The sequence below is a fragment of the Thunnus maccoyii genome, chromosome 3, assembly GCF_910596095.1.
Source record: "Thunnus maccoyii chromosome 3, fThuMac1.1, whole genome shotgun sequence".
In the NCBI taxonomy this organism is placed as follows: domain Eukaryota; kingdom Metazoa; phylum Chordata; class Actinopteri; order Scombriformes; family Scombridae; genus Thunnus; species Thunnus maccoyii.
This window is the reverse complement of record NC_056535.1, coordinates 29,351,274-29,372,417: the sequence shown is the minus strand read 5'-3', so window position 1 is coordinate 29,372,417 and position 21,144 is coordinate 29,351,274. Positions and strand designations below refer to the sequence as shown.

General features: G+C 39.1%; 1 protein-coding gene across 1 annotated transcript; it reads right to left on the bottom strand.

The window, feature by feature from the left end:
• Nucleotides 1-1,653: 1,653 nt before the first annotated feature.
• On the bottom strand, nucleotides 1,654-19,457 carry LOC121894365 (uromodulin-like). The gene is made up of 14 exons (XM_042406910.1): nucleotides 19,419-19,457; nucleotides 17,201-17,306; nucleotides 15,794-16,028; nucleotides 14,115-14,271; nucleotides 12,286-12,379; nucleotides 12,091-12,153; nucleotides 9,790-9,992; nucleotides 8,688-8,816; nucleotides 7,132-7,319; nucleotides 6,816-6,964; nucleotides 5,830-6,075; nucleotides 5,246-5,408; nucleotides 4,345-4,437; nucleotides 1,654-2,706 (listed from the first exon to the last, which is right to left on the bottom strand). The coding sequence occupies exons 2-13, from the start codon at nucleotides 17,281-17,283 to the stop codon at nucleotides 4,345-4,347; spliced, it is 1,803 nt and encodes a 600-aa protein (XP_042262844.1). The 5' UTR covers nucleotides 17,284-17,306; nucleotides 19,419-19,457; the 3' UTR covers nucleotides 1,654-2,706.
• Between the last annotated feature and the right edge of the window lie 1,687 nt (nucleotides 19,458-21,144).

Here is a 21,144-nt window from a genome sequence, read left to right as displayed (position 1 = left end):
TCTTTCTTTTTTTTTTCTTTTTTTTCATGCATGGAAATGACAGCATAATAAAAGTGATACAGCAGAACAGCATGTCTTGGTGTCATTAAGGCCACAGTTTGAGTTATTTTTCATGTAAATTCTTAATTCAGCTGAAATTTATAAACAATTAGCATGTTGATGTGTCGTTCAGATTTACTGTTTTCTAGAGACTGGACATAAACCTTCTTATAACACATCTTCTTTTAATGTCTGAGGAGAAATAATTGAACTGAACTGATGTCATGAACTGAACAAACTGACAAAGGCCTCCAGGCTGTCTGTGAAGAATACGGTAGAATTATATATATATAAAAAGGGAAATATAAAATCATGGTAAAACCGGACTATTGTGTGATAACTTAGTTCAGTATAAAGACCGGAAGCAGAAGGAAAGCCTGGCTCTTTCCGAAGTTCAGAAATACACCTACCAACATCTCTAAAGCTCAGTAATTACCATGTTTAATCTTAAAGGATAATTCTGGTGATTTTCTACATTTTTCTTATTGTCAACAAATTTCATATGCAATTAACTCATTCTAATTACAAGTATTGTGTGTGTATCCAAAGCCTGATATATCTTATTCCTCTCAGACATCAGTTGTTGCCCAAAAACTATAAACACATCAGTGAGCCACACTGCTGCACTGGCAGACATTAAACAATAATATGTACACAAAACCACAGTTTGTAGTTTTAGGGGGAGTTATGTGCTGGAACTACTTATTTCTGTTGCTCCCCAAGAAATCCTCCATTTCAGTTTGTGTCAATTTTTTTAAGAGTTATGTTTAAATCCTTTAAACCCTTTTTTCTCTTTTTGTAAGATGTACTATAATTTTGACCTCTCTTCCTGTACTTGAGGGCTAGTACATAAATTTGTCAAATGTGATTCGGGGTAACCTGTGTCATGTAAAACCACACTTACTTATTAATATCTCCCTCATGTTCTTCCTCTTCCTCATTTTACAATGCAAGTGAGGGAAGTGTGGGTGGAGGCCAAAAAGTCAGTGAGGCTAGCTTTTTCCCCCTGCTTCCATTCTTTATGCTAAGCTAAGCTAACCGTATACTGACTCCAGCTCTGTGTTTAAGGGATTAAAGGATATGCATGGCAATTTTCTATATTTCTGTTATTGTCAACATGTGCAGAGCCAAACCAACAATGAACTCATCCTACTTTAAGTATTCTGTATGTAACCAAAGCCTGATATATCTTATTCCTCTGTGCCGTAAACCTTAGTTGTTGTCCAAAAGCTATTAAAAACACATCAGTGAGTCACACCGCTGCACAGGGTGACATGTTCCTCGGCCACAAGGAGTTCAGGCACGCTAGTTCGTTTAGAAATGTCTCCAAAGACTAATAACAACGATCACGTTTTCAGTCTCCAGAGAGTATTTCTGTGTGTGCACTATACTGTACATTATTAATTTCTCATAGAAATTCAGTACAAAGTCAAGAAATTGTGATATGTAGCACAACAAGCTTGTGAAGCTGACCCGGACCCTCTGGAGACTGAAAACGTGATCGCACTTATTAGTCTGTGGAGGCGTTTAGAAACAAACAAACGTGACTGTGGTTTTTGGGGCTAAGGAACATGTCGCCCAGAGCAACAGTGGCTCACTGATGTGTATGAGGACAGAGGAATAAGATATATCAGGCTTTAGATACACATATGATAATTGTAAGCAGATGAATTTATTGTTGGTTTGGCTCTGCTCATTAGTATCCTTTAATGATCAATTTTCTCATCTCACTCTCAGAGAGAAAGCAAATGCTCCCAATTTATCCTAATGTCAAACTATTTCAACTATTCCTAATATGTTTTATATATTTTAGGTTGTTTTTAGGTCGGACTGTAAATATAGTATTTATATGGTAGCATAGTATTTATATCCCTTCACCATGTTAGTATCAGTAGAGTGAAAGTATCAAGTAGTAGAACTAGTCCCTCCAGGAAATCCCAATCTTGTAATTACTGGAATTAATGTAAATTCAACCGTTTATGAGCTTCAAATTTTGTCCAATCTTCAAAATATTTCTGAAAAACTCTAATTAGAAGCCTGTTTGCAGTTTGCAGAGAAGCTACAGTAAACAAAATAATTTTGGGCCACAACAATTATGACAAAACCGTGCAACATCCTGGAGATAGTGTATAAAGGTGCAACACTTCCCTGGTCTGCTGAAAACTGTTCTATCAAGATTTGCATCTTTAAAGAAATATTACTAAAACTCTTTTGTGTTTGGGCTGCATGTTTGGTTTGTATAATGTGTAAATCACTGAGGAGGGCACAGCAACACATTCTGGACACTCAGTCAAAGATTTGCTCAGATATGTTGATGAGAAACTATCCATGCTCTGGTTGTAATGTTCACATTTTATGGATTTGGCTGATCATTAAGGTGGTTTTCGCCTCCCAACTGGATTAAATCAAATAAACCATCTCAGATTAATCATTCTTGGAAACTCAGAACTGAACTGAATCAACCCAGTCGATGCTGGAGGAGGGTCGGCGCTGTCTGGTTGTTACAGTTCTGTGTGCTGAATGGCTTCAGAGCAATCACAACTGAGCTAATCTTTTCAGGAGATGTCGTTTACAAAATTGAAGGGATTCAGGTGTCCAGATTCTTGATCAGCAATCGTTGCAGAGATCTACTGCTTGTTGTCCAGTCCGAGTCACCATGGAGGCAACCTGCAAAGACAACTCTGGAAAGTTATCACAGCAGGAAAACTTCTGTTCCAGATAGTAAGGTAAACAGCAGAGTTGTAAAGGCCCTGATAGACTCTGAAAAGGACATAAACAGAAGACACAGTTCTTTTTATATTACATGGTTTGCCTGCGCAGTTTGCATAACTTGCTCCTTTTTTTTGACATGATCCCTGCCTCTGGGACCAAACTACCAAAACAACATGGAGGAAAGCCTACTCCTTCCTTCATCTGGGCATTCCTGCCTTTATGACCCAACAATAGACGGTTATTGTGGGTCTCATTATTAGTGAAATGGTCAAACAAATATTCATGTGATCATAAGCAGCAAAGCCCTTCAGTAATGATACATGTTGGAGGGAATATGTTGAAAACATAGCATGTTACATTGTAATATCAGTTGTACAAACCATAACTAAACTCTTAATGTGGAAAAAAATTTAATCAGTTTACTTCTGCCTGAACAAACACCAAAACGTCTTGTTTACTGCCTACTTCTGATTTTATTGACAGTCCAGTTTCAACTTAGAGTTTGGAAAAATCCAATGAATCTGTGATCCAGTGGACCAATGGACCAGCGGATTCAACGGCCACAAGCAAGAACTAATCCATTCCTGTCTGTTATTCATCCTCCATTGGAATGAATGTCTTTAGGCCTCCATTAATCCGGCAATGCGTGAAGTTGTGCACACAGCGTAAGGAGTGCCAGTGACTGCTCCAGAAATTAGTCTCTAACCATATCTCTTGGTCTTGTTATCATGTATGCATGTTGTCAAGTAAGGAACGTTGGCCACATTATAACAGGTGATCATGGGGTGAGATGGTAACCACTGTCGCTTTGTTGTCAAACCTTTATCTTGCTTGTACGGACAAATTCAAAGGTCAGTATTCACCACAAATGAATTCTGCATCAACCCAAAATGATTCAAAATTTAATTTGCAACTGCTTATTTCTTAAAACTAGACTTACAGCGAAGACCTACTGGAAGCGGCGTAACACAAAGTTTGCTCCCATTCATTTTCTGTGGGACACAAGTTCCCTTTACAAGGCACTGTGGGATTCCAGGCAACACAAGACTGACCAGCGGCACAAAAAATGTGATTCAGAAATTCAACTGTATGCAAATTCAGCCGGAAGTGATGCAGTGAAACAGACAAAGTGGTTTGGTGGTGGACCAGGAAGCTCCAGGAAGATGTCCGTAGAGGAGAGCATTGTTGCAGTTTTGGGAATTCTCCTGCTATACGACCCTTCCCTTTGAGACTACAGGGACGAAGGCAAATGAAATGATGAAGGAGGACCAGAGCAACAGCAAAGATCTTCTCCTTGTGATCCATAGTGATACAGGGTCAAACACGACTGATTCCAGAAACATATAACCTGTTTTCAATCTGCTAAAACTTAAATATTACCGAAACACACACGCAGTGGCCCTTTATTGTTGTGATTATGCTGTAAATATCTCTGCTTTGCTGTCATCGTCCCATAGTGACGAGTGAGAAGTAATGGGGGTGATATTACAAATTTTTCCGCTTCCAGTGGGTCTTCACCATCAGAGCCGCTGTACCTTCACTGGTGCTTATTAGTCACCTGCAGCCCTGTTCAGCAGCAGAGATTTATCTTACCTAAGTATTCCAGGCCATGATGAGGATGGCTGGTTTTTCATCTGCATATTTATACCTGGTGGATCGGCGTGTCCTTGAAGTCGGGTTGCAGCTCTGAGAGAAGAGAAAAAGAGAAAGAGAAAATTTTAGGGTTCAGACAGTTCACACTTTAGTTCCAATGCTGATCCAGATATTTGAACACAGCTAAAACAGCTGACAGAATATATTGAACTTATGATGTGATGTGGCACACAACAAAGGTCCCCTGGCCAGAATGAAACCATAGAGGTTGCAGTTATGTGATATGCGCCTTAACCATGGAAGATATCAGGGAACTCAATTTTCATGTTTTTAGCCACACAAGTGATGTGGCTGTATGGAATGCAATGTCCCTGTCCACATACACTAGTGTGCTTTTGGTCTGGGTCTGTTTTTTTCTGGTTTGGGCCCCTTAGTTCCAATGAAGGAATATCTTAACCCAACATGACAATGCCCCTGTGAACAAAGTCAGGTGTATAAAGAAATGGTTTTCTCAGTTTGGTGTAAAAAAACTTTACTGGTTTGCACAGAACCATGATCTCAACCCTATCCAACATCTTTAGGATGACCTGGAATGCCAACTGCAAGCCGGGACTTATCACCCAACATCAGTGTTTCAAAATCTGGAGGCTGAGTGGAGGCTGTTATAGCAGCAGATTAATACTGATGGTTTTTGACTCATATTTTTTACCATAATTTATGGCTGCAAAGGTAGATTGTCATTTAGTGTATCATAGGTGGATGACACTGACTGATCATATTGTTGAAAAGCACAGCACCAACCTGATACATCTGAAAAGTGATGTTCTGGTTTAACAGTTGTAGGATGAAGGGAAGCTTGTATTTGTATTTGTGTTTGTGTGACTATTTTTTGGGAACGTACCGGAGCACAGGTGTTGCCTTCTTTGACACACAGGTTCAGCTTGCAGTGCAGGTAGACTTGTCCATTTTGCCCATAGAACTCGAACATGTTAAAGGAGAAGTAACTGGATGTTCCGTCTCCGTTGCGCTCCACTTGCACAGTTTTGTCAGCAGCGTTCGCACAGCTGCTCAGAAACAGGAAAACACACATCACACATGCAGAATGAGTTGGAATTTCTGAAATGTATAAATATCCCAAAGTCTTCTGTGGAAATCCACTATTAATGTCCTATATATTTGCTTTACATGTAGAACTAGAATATAAAACAACTTAAGTTTTGCATGTTGGCACCTCTGACCATTCAGCACTCAGTTGTACTCGGTGTGAGTGATGTTAATGAGCACATAGTGACAACCGAACAATCTGAACAACAGAGTCAAAGGTTTATTCACCCTGAGCCATCTCATCCAGACATTTCTTGCCCACAGAAAGCCTCTTAGCTAACAGCACCAGTGACAATGTAAGATTTTGGGGCTCTTAAATAAAACTGACTACAGAAAACTCAGCGTCCACAGACTGGGTAACAACCTCTTTGTGTCTCTCACCCATCAATGATGAGATCATATCTCAGACTCGCATCGGGTGATGGTTCGCTGGTTGCATAGCAGGATTGCGTCACCAAAGAAATGATTTCACTATCCAGCCCGTCCGTCTCCAGCGCAAACCAGACCTTCTGGTCCAGGTGGAGCTCGGTGTTCGAATCCACAAGCTGTGTACGGCCGGCGTCGGTGTACGCCTTCATGGTCAGAGTGTAATTCCAAACTCCAGATGTAACATACTGGATCACAGTGCTGGACACACACACACACTTACTTCAGTTATCTTATATTCACAAACTACAAAGATCTCTAAACCAACAGAACTACATACACCCTCCTGTCAGAGTGTCACAATACAGTCAGCTACATTTATGTTATTTTTGAAAGTTTAAATATTTACGTTAAATGTCTAAAATATTTTCAGCTGCAAATTAATGATAATTTTAAGTGATTCTTATTTCAACAAACCAAATGGTATTTGGATTTTTTTTGTCGTTTTATCCTATAAAATATGTGTGTAAAATGGATTATATGTTTAAAGTGCTTTTAAAGGGGGCTAGCAGAAGAAATCATACATGGTCCTGTTCAGAAGTTTGCTGTAGCAGGGTGGTTTTATTGTGTATGCCAGCATCAGTATGATGTGGCATACAGTTGACAATGATGAAATCAAGGGGTTAAAATAAGAGGAAGAGGAAGTGGTAGGAAGCTGTTACCAGGCGCTACTTGATTAACACTAGGTGAACAATTTTCACATATGGATTCAAAATTTTAGATCAATAGCAGCAGGATATAATGAAGAATGGTATTCTTATTATTAAGTCTGCATTGGTTAAATGTGTGTTCTTCATCAATATGATTTTGATTAGGAGAAAATTAGAGGGAGGAGTTTGAATCTGGAGAAAAGAATCTGGTTCACGATGCATATTATCACATTTTTTGTGTTGCAGTATGCTGTGCCACAATACATCGTTAAACCCCTGCAGATGACCCACCTGCTGTTGGCACTATTGACTTTGATGCCCACTGAGAAATCGATTTTTATCTCTGGTATAACAAAGGGGCAAGTGAAATCCATCAGTTCCTGTTTGGTGGTCTCCACGATTATGCCATTCTTGTTGACAATGTTGCCGTTTTCATCCAGCTGCAGGGTCACAAGGAGTCAAGACATTTTTTAGACATTCACAGATCAGCAACATTAAAAGAAACCCAGGTGGTCACAGGTCAGAGCTGCAACTATAGAATGATTAAACACTACAAAGGAGATCTGGCCGCTTGTTGAGAGTCAATAAGTAGAGGAGAGACACCCACCCTGACCATCGTCCCACAGGGGTTGGTTTTGCTGTCGAAGCCTATGGTCACCATGTGGGTCACATTGTCTATCTCAGCTCTGCAGGTCTTGTCATAGAGGTGTAAGTCAGAGTATTGGATGCCTTTGTCCCCCAGGAGACAACCAACCAGATTAATCGACCGAGAGGTCTCATTGCAGACCGCCTCACCTGAACACACACAAGTGAAAGTAAAACATACATGCAACATTCACAAAAAAAATTACGTTGCAACCTTGTGAGTGCATTGTGGATTGTGAAGCCAGCAGTTGGTTCTAATCAAATTCTTCGGTTACATACATATAGTACAAGTGAAACACAACAGCTGTATTGATTAAAATGGAGCATTTCTGTTTCAACAGACAGGCGTGAACCTGAATCCTATTTTGATAACAAAAAATGAATGGTATGTTAAGCTCTAGTCACACCAGAGAAGGGCACATCAAAGTTCACCCATGTGTCTTTGCAAAATAGGTGATTCTAGAAGTTTACTGGCATCGTAAATACTCACAGGGCTAGTAGATGTACGACTGTAGCTGGACATACTCGCTAGTAAGCCAGGATCATGCTAAAGACAGACAGTCACGATAGCTCTCTGAACTACTCAGACAGTTCTCACAGTTTATTCAGGGTACGTATTTCTACCATCAATTGCTGTCTCATAACTGTCTATGAACCATTGTCCCTTTGAGGAGCAATTTATACTCATATAGAGGATGTTAAATGAAAGGGGAGCCACAATAGCTTTCTCTCTTTTGGACTCTCCAGTTTGATTGCTGTTGGTTGATGGCGCAAATTTGCAGAGTAAAGCAAAGTTCTGCACAGAATTACTTCACCACAACAAGCGTATTCACTGATTGCAGCAAGCTCATTTAAATGAATTGATTTGATAGAAAATGTTGGCATTTTTAATGCTGGTGTGACGATTGAAGCCTTAAGAGTTCTTTTAAAAACGTTTCTTTTGAACATTTCTTTGATTCTGGAGTTGTTCTGAGGGCATAAATAATATCACCTATTCTATTCTCACCTATCCTTGAATTAAACCATGTGAAGTACAGCCAAAGAACCATGAAATAGGGAAGAGGAAAGAAGACGCATTTACAGTAATTTAAAGGTACTTGTACCACACTTAAGTATTTATATTTTATACTACTTTTACTTTTCAGAGGATTTTACTTTACTGCATTAATCTGCCAGACATCAGACATTCACAAATTAGGATTATTCACACAAAACATCAGTTTACTAAATATTTTGCAATGTTATTAATTAAACTACCCAAAAGCATATAATGTAGTTCAAATAGATCTGGACCAGCTTGATAACGCCCCAAGCTGACAGACGTGGGATGTGAGGAACATCAATGAGACAGAGTTTTTTTATCCTGTTAGTGGAGATGGTGCAACTGAACAAGTTAGCTAGTTTAGTGTGAAGCTAACTCGTTAAAATGTAGTAGTTGGTGTTGACTTTTACACTCAGACTTGAGTTCAGCTCATGCAACAGGCAGCAGGACGCTTTGTTGTGTTAAAGCTGTCTCACCTAAAGTGTTTTGAGATCTGTATGTGGAGGCAAATACGGCCCGACAGTGGCAACGGGTTTCACTGGTGTGGATGTCCTGACCGCAGAACTCATGAGCACTGCAGAAACGATCTTGACAAAGGGACTCAGCTGCACAGAGAGACACAGAGAGAGATGTTACAGGCTGAAGGAAAACCAGCAGAACAACACATGAAACTGGTACTGCTTCCTCTTTATAAAGTCAAATTAAACTTTTTTGCTCAGAAATTAGTATAAATATCCTTAGTATTTGATTTTTGTACTCAGGCCTGTCATTGCTTGATGTCATGTTTACTAATGCTTTATAGATAAATAATAAGGCCACTTTTATAATCCATAAATGTTATTGAATCAAGTTTTAATAAAAAAATTGGTCTAAGCTCTAGTCACACCACAGCAAAGTTCACCCACGTGTCCTTGCAAAATAGGTGGTGCTAGACCCTAGAGGTCTGCAGTTGTAAATAGGCTGTTTATACATGGAGCTCTTTTCCACATGGTAAGCAGTCGATTTGGAAGCATCTTCCTGATGGACTGAAGCGCTAACTAAAAAGAAGTGGCAACCCAAATGTTGTTGATCTATAAAACATTAGTAAATGATTTATTAACCATTAATAAAGCCATTAAGCCAGTTGTTTACTAATTTATTACTGCTTATTTAATTATTAGTTATTCTGTTTGTGCACCCTTATGGTGCATCATACTGGGTAGTTAGTAAATTGTTCCTCATTACTTATGATTAGGAGAAACCCAGATTTTTCACTGTATGCTGATGATTTGCTCCTGTACATTTCAAATCCAGTAACCTCTTTACCTGCAATTCCACATACTATTGATGTTTTTGGTAAAATATCAGGGTACAAACTCACATCTTCACAAGAGAATTACTCCTAACTACTGCTGTGGCCAAAAACCTCCCATGTTCCTGAGAAACTACAATACTCTGCCAAGGGCTCCCTAAAACAATTCATACAATCTGGAAGCCTTTCTGGTTCACATAAAATCCTGTTTTTGTTGAGGTCTTGTTACAGTGGGGTTGTATTGTGTAGGTAGTTCGTTTTTTCAGTGCATTGAAGAAAAGTCTTACAGCATATAGCTTTTGTCCTCCAGCCCGTTGGTGTATTACTGCTGTACAGGCTGCAGGCTCTGACGTAGGCCTCCAGAAACTGACAGTCTAGACCGTCCACTGCAGGATATTTGCATAAAGTGTTGGAACAGGCAGTTGTGTAGGGCTGTGGGTCTACGTGGCTGTGGCAGGCAGTGAAGGGCGCCTCCTTCAGGAGATTACAGCTGTTCCAGTGATGCAGACAGGGGAAAGTGGGAGATGGAATAATGAGCAGCAAATTTTTATCAAGATAAACTACAAGACAAAGGCATTTTATTATAATATTATTATTTATTATTATTATTTTTAATTTTAACAGCATTGTGTTATGTTTTATTTAATCATTGTGAAGTAAGGGGCTCAATGTAGCCTCCTCCGACCTCCAGTTCAAAAATGAAAAGTCACGTCATCCAGTAAAAAGGTTGAACCTGGTTCATCGTTTGCCACAACAAAATTAAATATTGTGGCAATATTGTGTCAGCCAATCAAATCAATTTACCTGGTGATCATCAAGATGGAAGATAAAATTATTAAATATTATAAACCGCTGTGCAGTGTGTGTGATAAACCTTCCAACCACATTAAAAGATAACTGGATACTGCCATCCAAGATGGCGCCCTATTCATTCCAATGAAGGCTGCTCACCATCAAGCAGCAACCTCCGGGGCTGAAAAGAGAAGCCAATGCGGAAGTGCCAAAAACCTGCATTCTATCTAATGGCCATCAGGGGGCGACTCTACTGGCTGCAAAAAGAAGTCTGATTGTATGGAAATCTATGAGAAAATGACCCTACTTCTCTCTTCTTGATTTATTATCTCAGTAAACTATTTCCTATTGAATTTATGGTCTTAATTGCAAGTTTCAAGTCTTAGAGTAAAATAGACGATAAAACAGTATATGCTTTAGGGCGTGGCTACATTCTGATTGACAAGTTGCTACCATGGCGACAACGTTGCTTACATAAAGTAACCATTGCGTATAGGTGTAGCTGCTGCTATTTCACAGCGTGTTTTCAGTTCACTTAAGTTAATTGCAACATTGTGGTTGCCTAAAAACAGTCTTGATCAGCGTTTGGTTGTAATAAAAGAACCATCAATGAGTTGGATGATCAGTTTTTCCAGTGAGTATGTTTTGTTTTAATGGTTTTAGGCCTGTTTTTTGCTAGCGAAAATTAACATTAGGTGTTTGTGGCACACAGAAAAATCTATTAATTGTATTATAGACTTCCTGTTTGTGATGATTGTGAACGGGGAAAAAAGGAATTTTTGGCCAGTGGGTGTCATGTGGTCCTGCGATGCCGAGTGTGGCCCTAAAAATCTTGTGTAGGGCTGGTTGATATGGCCAAAAAATCTTGATATACTGTATATATAATGGTTTTGGTTTTTCTTAAGCTGGACATTGATTCACAACTTTAATCACTTTTGTTTGACTGCAAAAAGCAGGACTGATACATCATATATTTTTAGACAGTTGTGCAAGAATAATAAAAGACCTGGCTGTCATCATTATGCATAAAATACAGGTTATCCCACACAGCTGTTGACTCAGATGTTACCACATGCTTCAACTAAGTAGAGTACAAAATCTACTCTAAATCTCCTCAAACTCTAAATCCAGTTTAATAATAAGTTTCAGCACAGACAGAGCAGATACCAGCAGAGTGCTGCTAGCTAGCATTAGCTACCCGGCAGGTAGAGACAGACAAACCAAGTAGAATCTGGAAACTGCTTAGTTGACTCCCAGAGCTTCAATTCTCATAACTAGAGATGATACTGTACCTCGTCAACAAACGCAAACCAACCCCCCCGGAACAAATCTCACTCCAAGCTGAAGTCAAAAGTTGGCAGCTCTGTGTAATCATTAAATTCACTCAAAACAGCTAATGTAGCAGCTACCATCTAAGTTACTTTTTAATTTAAAATAAACTTTTTGTGCATATTGTAATAACTCGATTCTCACAACTTTTACACATCAGGTAAAAAGAAAAAAACTAATTGATCAAACTAATATGATATATCGCCCAGCCCTACATCCGTGTTAGTTTTTTATGCTGTGCTGTTTGGTCTGAACAAGCGGTAAGCCTAAAAACAGGATGGAGTTTATGCCAGCAGACCTGAAACTGTTTGTCATACAGATTTGCGTCAACTCTAAGTGTAATGACCTCTTTTACCCAAATAAAAAGGTTGATTATCTGAGTTTAGGTGTGTTGAGCTTTCGATTGCATCTCTGCTCACATCAGGAACATCGGTGTTTTATTTGTGTTCAGGTGTGTCTCTGCTCACCGTCCAGTCATTATTTGGCATCTGATCGTACTATTAGAGGGATCTGCGTGTTGCACCTCACAGCTAGAGGATGAAAAACAGCAGAGGATCAAGACCATAAACCAACACACAGAGTACCCAAACAAACTGCTTTATACAAGAACCCCACAGTAAGTGAACTTCAGCGGGACATTCATGTTATGATGGAGCTCTTACTCTGTGGGGCTGTAGTCAGAAGCCTTCTCCTCACTGAACGACCTGTTGGAGTTTCCACACAATCCCTCCACAGGGGGAACTTGTCCACGTGGTCCTGGCCAGGTTCAGGAGAGAACAAGTAGAGAAGAGTCAGATCAATAAACTGGCATCACAAAGAAAAGCAGTCCTTCATTGATTAAAAACAGTCACAACAGCCACTTTTAGATAAAGATAAAATTGAGGAGAAATTTGTAAGTCTGGTAGTATATTGCTCTTGTCAATATTGCTCTTGTCAATACTACTACACTTCCATCTCTTTTGCAGCTTTTTGCACAGTGTCTCCAACAATGAATATGTACATATTCGCACTTGTGTCCTTGTGGGAGTTGTAATGTCATGGGCATTGTTAAATAGTCACATGTAATGATCTGTTTGAAATCAAAACTCTCAGTGTATAAACACAACAGGCTGCGGCTTGCACACCAGCATAGGGCGGGTCTGTCTGATGCCGTCTTGTTGCCTTAGGCTATTTTGGTTCTCTTTGCTAACGCAAAATGGACAAAACTAGCTGACTAACAAGTTCAGCCATGCTGAACAGATTATCATAATACCAAAAGTAATGTGTGGAAGCAGTTTGGCTGTTTTCTACCTTTGAAAAATGCAACTGTCTTAACAGTGACATTGGCTTGTCTCTTGAGTGATGCAGCAGAGGCACCGCAAACAACATAATTCTACAACATACACTCATCGAGCACTTTATCAGGAATACCTTCAGTGCTTCTTGTTATAGATTCTCCAAGTCTGTAGACCTCTGATGGAGGGATGAATGCCATTCTTCCAAAACAAACTCATTTGGTGTTTTGATGATGGTGGTGGAGAGACCTGGTGTTGGCATGTTCATATCAGCAGAGTAATATATATAAAAATATAAAATATAATATAATGTGTCCGGTCAACTAAATGTTAAACATGAGTGAAGGAGGTGATGCTAATGAAAGTGTCCATTTGTTGACACACACTGGTCTTCATACTTGCACACACCACAAAAACTACCACAATAATGTAATTGCAGCTGATGCATGGATATGGTGCATGCCTCAGCACCAACATATTAGGCAACGTGTTTTTAAAGACAAGAAAAACAAAGATATATATGAAAAAAACAACACACACACTGTACAATGGGAGAATTTGGACTGATAAGTTATTGCTCCTCACCACTATCATCAAAACACCAACTGAGAGAATATCTTTTGGAAGAATGATGTTCATCTTATCAAGCAAAGGGTCCACAGAGTTGGAGAATCTGTGACAAGGAGCACTGAATCTGTTCTGGAGGCTCATGGTGGAGGAGCAGCGCCCATCCAAACAAAATGCAGCACAACACACTACACCCATAATAAAGATGCAGACATATTTTAACAGAGAGGGAGACTCAGCAAGAGAAGCTAGAGTTTAGAACAGTTTAGCAACTGTTAATAGACCCCAGCTCAAAAATAACGTGTGTGTGTGTTTGTGGCCTAGGAGGATTGTCCGGGAGCATGGGAGCAGCTGGAGAAGTGTTTGCAGCCAATTGGCTCAAATGTTTGTCGTCTTTGTGTTTTATATCCAAGTCTGAAATAGTTTCAACATGTAACTACCCCTAAATCCATAAACTGTGGTTTTTACATTTCTGTTTGTGTTTATTAAACAAACAAGAGACAACATGTTAACCAGTGAGCTTCAAGGTGTTTGAAGGTATATTTGTGAACTTTTGACAGGGTCAGCTTTATGATAAGCTAGGCTAATCATATCCTGACTCCACATAGTCTGTTCCTTCATGAATCCCTCCAGGATTTGGTTTTCTGTACCTTTAATGTGTATCTGTGCAGTGGAGCCATCAAAGAAGACAGTCATCAAGTATTTCAAGTGGGACATCTTTGCGGTCACTCCGTCCTGGTCCTTCGAGAGCTCCACACCGTGAACCAGCTGAGCCGTGGCATTGAGCGTCATCTTTACGTTGTCCACCTGCATCACAGCAGAGGGATAAGAGAGAGTTATGATTAATAAGCGATTAAATAATTCAACTACTCCTGCTGCCTCTCACCGTGTAAAAATCTAAGAGCTACAAGCTACACTTTCTGCTCAATCATTGACTGAATCTGGTGTTTCATTTTCCACTTTTTGCTTTTAAAAAATGATCAAGCCCACATACAGTACGTTTGGCTAATTAGACTTCTTCTTATGGAAATGTGTGCATGTGCAAATAGCAAACAGTCCTGATGGTGCTGACCATGGAGTGGACTGACTGCCAGGGAGCAGAAACCAGAGGAAGCTATTGTAATAGCTGTGTTGTGATTCGCAGTATCCACTTTTTGTATAAACCCACTCTGCCAGAATATAAACTACTCCACAAAGGAGGTTTCCTCTTGGCTGCATCCTGACTGCATAATGTGGGTGAGATTTTCCAGTTGTTTCAGAGACTTTTGGATTGAGCCCCCCAAATATGCCATCAGAATGGGAGTCTCAGATGCTGTTAGACTTTCTGACAGGTTCGTTACAAGCTTACTGAGGCCTTGAGTTCTTCACAATAAAGGAGACATTCTTTCTATCTACAGACGATCAAAGAAGAGGAAACACAGAGATGAGTTTATACAGTTGCAGGAGCAGAAAAGAGACCAGAAATTAATTTATCTACAGTCCACGTAATTATTTATTTGTTGTCAGTAGCGTGAAAAACACAACAGCCTTGCCAACAATCCTGCAAGGCTGAGCACAAGAGGATTTTATATTGACACGTTACAACTGTGGCACTGTCATGTCAAATCGATGGATGACAGATGAAGAAAACACCAGATCAAAAACCTGCTCTTTGATGATAAAAAATCAGGAGTCAGAGGTCCAAGCAGCAAAGTGTTCTTTAATGCTGGCAATAAAGGAGAGCAAATTAGTGCATACAAGATGAACCAGGTCGCTCTGAAGGTTCTTGCCTTCAGGGCGTAGTTTTTATACCCTTGGGTCGGCACAGGTCACACCTATTGTTATCTTCCTCACTCGTTGTTGGTCAAAACTCTTCAAGACAGGTCTTGAGCTGTCGTGGATATGTACTGTCATATTCAATTCTATCTGGTTATGTCCATTTTTTTAATATAAGTATTGGGGATCATTTTACACCCTTATTGCCAAGTTGTCTTCTGGCCTTAATATTTATTCTTGTCACTTTACACCCTTATTTCTTGATCTTCTCCAGGGTGTATTTTTAAGTGGTGAAGACTTTTAAGGTGAAGACTTTAATGCAGACCCAAGAAAAGTGACATGTAATACAAACACACTCAAACTTCTCCAGTGTATGATTATGATTCTTTTACTGTGCTTCTATACGTAAATCGTGATTAAATGTGATTCATGAGATTACAAATACATCATCAATAAGATTTTAACACACTAGCACTTATTGCTTATAAGATTTATGAAATCAATCTGCATAGCTTAATTTGTCTTTAAGCACACCAATGACACTTAATGAAAATACACCACAGCACCATCTTACCAGAACTCTCCCACCTTGTTCCAGATTAATATTGACACCTGGCCCATCCAGTTGCAGGATCACACTGTCCAAAAAACTAACATCTGTACGGCGTCGTTCCTTGAAGGTCGCGTGTACTTTTAAATCTGGGATTGATTTGGTCTCCATCAGAGTGTACGCACACCGGTCCTGGACAGAGTTAAGATGGCCGTGGATATCGATGACAGTGGGGCCTGTCACAGTGCACAGGACGCACCTGGTGTAGGTGGGGAGGGACAAATATATACATACAAGTAACATAATCAGCAAAATGACAGATTTGTTAAAGACAGATGTTTTTATATTGATGATTCACACAAACTGAAAGCCCTGACAATGGGGATCGAACATACGGTTTGTCGCTAATGCAGGCTATTTTATTAAGTCTTTATTTGTATATTTATAGCTGAAGCTAGTTTGCAGTGCCCGTCCCTAGATGGGCTTTTAAAATACATAAAAGTCAACAGTAAAATACATATGAAACTGCACAAGACTCAACAATACATATACATACATTTAAGCACAAAACACCTGAGAGGTACCACCAGGTCACTGAACACCTGGGGAGCCTTGTTATTTAGGCATCTATTGATGAGTTTAAGGTTAGTTTAATAATGGCAGAGGTGTGATCTTATTGGTTTCCTGTCCAAGGCTTGATTTTTTTTTTGTGACCAAGAAGTAACACAATAATATGGAGTGTAAATTGCAAATGAAGCAGACTAATTATGTTTTATTGACACAGTAATCATGTGGGCCCCACCGCCAGCGAGGTAAAGTTTAGGGGTCAGGTCCATTGTCAGTGGCAGCACACATTTTCACTTGGGGTGTTGAATATCATCCCTCTGGTGAAGAAGAAGCCAGATGTGGTGGAGCAATACCAACCAGATACCTGTGCACACATCATTGGCTGGAATCAAATTCCTGAATAGGCTCTGGAGGGCTCTCTGTTTCTGGATTTGCCCAAAGTTAGAGGCACCAGGCAGGTGTGGGGATACTCAAGAGCCCCCAGATGAGCAACACTGTAGGGGCTAAGATTAGTTGCCTCTATGCAGCTGCATAATTTATAGAAAAAGGCTCTGACTGTTGGATCTTTGCACTGAGCAGCAGTTTGGGGTATCCAACTTTCTTGTAGTCTCTGGGTGAGTTCCTGTAGAGGGGGAACCATCTAGGGACTCCATAGATCTGCTGGGAGTTGTCAACCGTTTCCCAGACAGTATAAACTCCCATTATTTGGTTGAATATTTTCTGTCATTCACTCAACCAAACCCACTTTCTTTTTATTTTAGGAGATAAGTCTTTGGTTTGGTCCTAATGATGATATTTCCCTCACATCAGTTACTGAAACCTTTTCATATCTAATATCATCTAATATACAGCAAACATATTTACTGGTTGTCTCCTTGGCACAAGTCCATGGCACCACAGGTACTAAAATGGACGGCTGCAGTCAGGTAAAGCAGTAAGCGGAGCATCTTGGAGGAGGCCACTCAGAGAGCTGGAAGAGACACCGAATCACAACCATCACAATGTTAATTGGTCAAGTGTACTGTTATACAAGAATAACGACTCCAACTGTCAATGAAGTCTCAATGTGCTTACACACTAAACAACATACGTCCACAGGGCAACTCTGGAGTCTCTCACCTAAGACATACACTATATTACATTAATATTCTGGTACTTTCACATGTCTGAATAAGCACCCCAGTCACAATATATGTTACAAAACTCTGAAGGAGACTATTTTATGTTGTGGGGGACATTCTCATGTCAGATCAGTTTTTACATTTCATTCTATTTTATTTAATTTCTTTGCCCTCATAGTAAGCAAAAGAGTTTAAAATACAAGACTAATATTATGATTTAGGTCTTAAACAAGAAGTTCCAAGGCTGTGAGTTATGGTTGATAGCTCTGATGCTAGTAAGTGGACCTTTGTGCTTAGATTATCTGCATCAAATATTGTTTCTAAAGGTCAAGAATGAACATCCATAGTCATAAGAAGTTCTAAGTTTCTGCAAAAGTGCAAGTTTTGGGCTCAACTGAAATTCAGGACTCTGACTTCACCTTCTTTGAAAGGAGATAGATCGTATTCGCTTTTACAACAGCCAAGTGGGTAGTACCGTACTATAACCATACCTCAATTGGCTGCTTATGAATGAGTGACATATTCTCTATTGAATACACTTGATCAATTATATATTTACATGGAGCCCTTTCACTGCCTGGCTATCTGTCACGGGTCAATTTAGCAACCCAGAAAAGATGTCAGTGTTTGTGTATTATTATTATTAGCGTAAATGCTGACAAGCTTCTTCAAATGACCTTAAAATTGGCGGGTTTTTTTCCACCTTTAATTGATGAATCAAAGAAATAGCCCCAGTTTGAAGTTGTGAGCAATTTATTTGGTCTTCACAATAGATGTGACGGGGACCTTAAAGAGAGGCTGAACTGAGGGGCTGCATAAAGGGCCAGTATAAGATAAATAAGGAGTTTTTTTAAACTGTAAATCATGCAAAGATATTCCAGTAGAGCCCCAGGATATAAATATAGAACTGGAAATGTGCATAATGGGCATGGGATGCATAGCATTCATTACTTGTCATCTATAGCAGCACTCTGGTGATTCAGTAATGAACTTTCATGAAGTTTGGTGACTTGTGAGGCAAAGATGTATAAATATTCTCTGATATGGGTCACACTGTCAAATGCAGAAAAGTGCAAAGAATGTTCTGAAGGTGCAAAAATGCAGACGCGCAATGAACCCAAAAAAAGGCTTTGACCAGCAGATACTCTGGAAGCAGATACAGTGTTTCGGGTTTAGTGATCTTCCCTCAGGCAGTATCAAGAGGAATGCAATAATGTGTTTCTTACGCACCAATTAGAGAGAGCCAGCGGTACTTTCCTGTTGTTCATAAATTAAAGTCAGAAACGAAAGCTCTTGCAGTATGTTTAAAAGTTAAACTACGTAGGTACATTTCATCCAGTAAAAACATTCGATCTACATAATTAAACCATAGGTCCACATCATACAATACAAAATATAAACATTCTGTTTGTAAAACATTAAAAGTAGCATTTGAGAATACTTAACAGTATACGCAGGTTAAATAACTAAAGTGTTTAGTCAAAGACCACCAAAAAGAGCAGGAAAGATGAACAGGAACACTATTTCACATAATAATGCAATATATTATATAATAAGTTGACTTTGGTTATTTCAATCAAATTAATTTAAGTGAATTGATCAAAGGATGAGAAATCATCTCTGGTGGATATGTTCTCCCCATGAACAGTTAACTGAACTTAATCTGTCAAACTGATGGAGTTCACCTTTAAAGACAAAGAAAATCTGATTCCAGTGATGTTTTAATTTCCTGAAGCTATTTGTGACTCTGATGAACAAACACAGTGTAAAAAGGTCAGCTGAAGTGCTTCCTTATTTTTGTGTTCACTTCACTAACTTTGGTTTGTGTCCGCAGTGTTTGCTGCCGACTGACCAAGCTCACACTTTGGTATGTATTTTTCTTTTTTTACGAGCTCTGTTTATCCTGCTGTGTGAAGAACACTGCAGATGTACAGAGAAGAAGAAATGAGACAGCGTCTTACCCTCAGGAGATGGAGCGTGATGCCAATGTCCCTGTGGATGATTCTGCAGCTCTTGTGAGATTTGTGGTTTATGTCTCTGGGTGTGGAGGAATTTGCTCTCTCCCTCTCTCTCTCTCTCTCTCTCTCTCTCTCTCTCTCTGTGTCCTGTGTGACTGGCTGATGAGATAGATTTATTCATCTTATCTAACTGACTGTGTCACGTGTATTCAGCACATTATAAGAGAGTGCCCAAGACTATATATAAATATGATGTTATATGTGTATGGAGAATGCATATTGGTGTCAGGGTGTCACTTGGGTGTGGTTGCTCTGAAGTGTAAAACACCTTTCAAAAGTACCAGAAAACAATGACAATATGACATTTCACAAAACAAAACAACAAAACAAAAACACAGTGACATTTCCAAAAATAGATTACAACACATTATCACAAAACTAATAAACACAGCAGAAAACATAAAGATTAACACATATTCAGAAAAACTAAATTTCACTAAACCATAGTGAGTGAGTCACTTATTAATTAACCTTTAAATTAATGAATTTAAAGGTTTGTGAAACTTCTCAGATTCAGATTTTTTTTTTTGTTTGTTTGTTTGTTTTGTTTTGGCCATCATAAAATGACCATCCAATTTATCAAAGTCAAAGTGACATCTTCAAATGTCTTGTTTTGTCTAACCAACAGTCTAAAACCAAAACCAAAACCCAAAGATATTCACTATCATGGAAGACCAAGGAAAACAGCATAAACCTTTGAGAAGCTGGAAGCTGTAAATGTTGGCATTTTTGCTTTACTTAAATGATTAGTAGTAGTTTCTTTTATATATAAACTTATCAATTTATCAACTAATTATTTCAGGTCTAGTCTAAAGGAAAGTAAATACTCTAAAATGGATGCATACAGTGGAGAAGCCTGTAGGTCTATACATATAGTTCTAGAGCTGGAAAAAGCAAATCTTCTCTACAATATTTAGAAAAGTGAATTTAATATTTACCGGGTCTCCACTGACACATGCTGCTACCAGGAAGTAGTCACAGCCTTGCACTCTGTGTCTGACACTGACAAAAGCTCTCACATTCTCCTGCTTTTGCATTACAAGCTTCAACCTGCATTTGTTGATTTTTTGGCCCCTTAGGGGTAACACTATTAGCTTTACATACATTGACATTTTATCACTTTATACAGTTGATATCGCTAATATATTACCAACAACTAGCTGGCTCTTTAGCTCCTAGATGTTTGACTTTCATCACTATCTTGTCTGTCTGCTGTTTGGTGCTGGGCAGATAGTGTACAGTGGGTTTATCAGAATATGAGCTCGGAGACTGAACCAAATCAATAAAGTTTTCGGGCCGTACAACATCATATGTAGTCATTTTTTTCCATTGTTAATATAAAAGTACTACTTAGTGCATCTTTAAACAGTAATACAAAATCATTACAGTACAGCAAAGTATATTTTACTTTAAGCACCGTGGGATCTAAATGACATGATGATCCCATGATTCACTCTCTGTTTAAATTGTTCTGCACCACAAATATGTTTTGACTGGATCAGACAATTAGACTTTTAGACAACAGGTAGAGACACAAACAAGTTGTGTGAGATTCTTGGATGAATTTCCACTTAGAACAATGCACTGAGCGTGTATTAAAAAGAGTTTTAAGCATCACGCTGTTGTATGCAAAACAGTGGAGAGTGTTGCTTAATGTTACTGAACCAGA

Bases quoted from the DNA above. Each gene is read 5' to 3' on its own strand.
- LOC121894365 (XM_042406910.1), bottom strand. From the start codon at position 17,283: ATGCTCCGCTTACTGCTTTACCTGACTGCAGCCGTCCATTTTAGTACC. The intron at 12,154-12,285 runs GTAAGAGCTCCA...TTCATCCTCTAG, and splicing joins TCTGACTACAGCCCCACAGA to CTGTGAGGTGCAACACGCAG. The intron at 5,409-5,829 runs GTGAGAGACACA...GTTTCTGAGCAG, and splicing joins TATGATCTCATCATTGATGG to CTGTGCGAACGCTGCTGACA.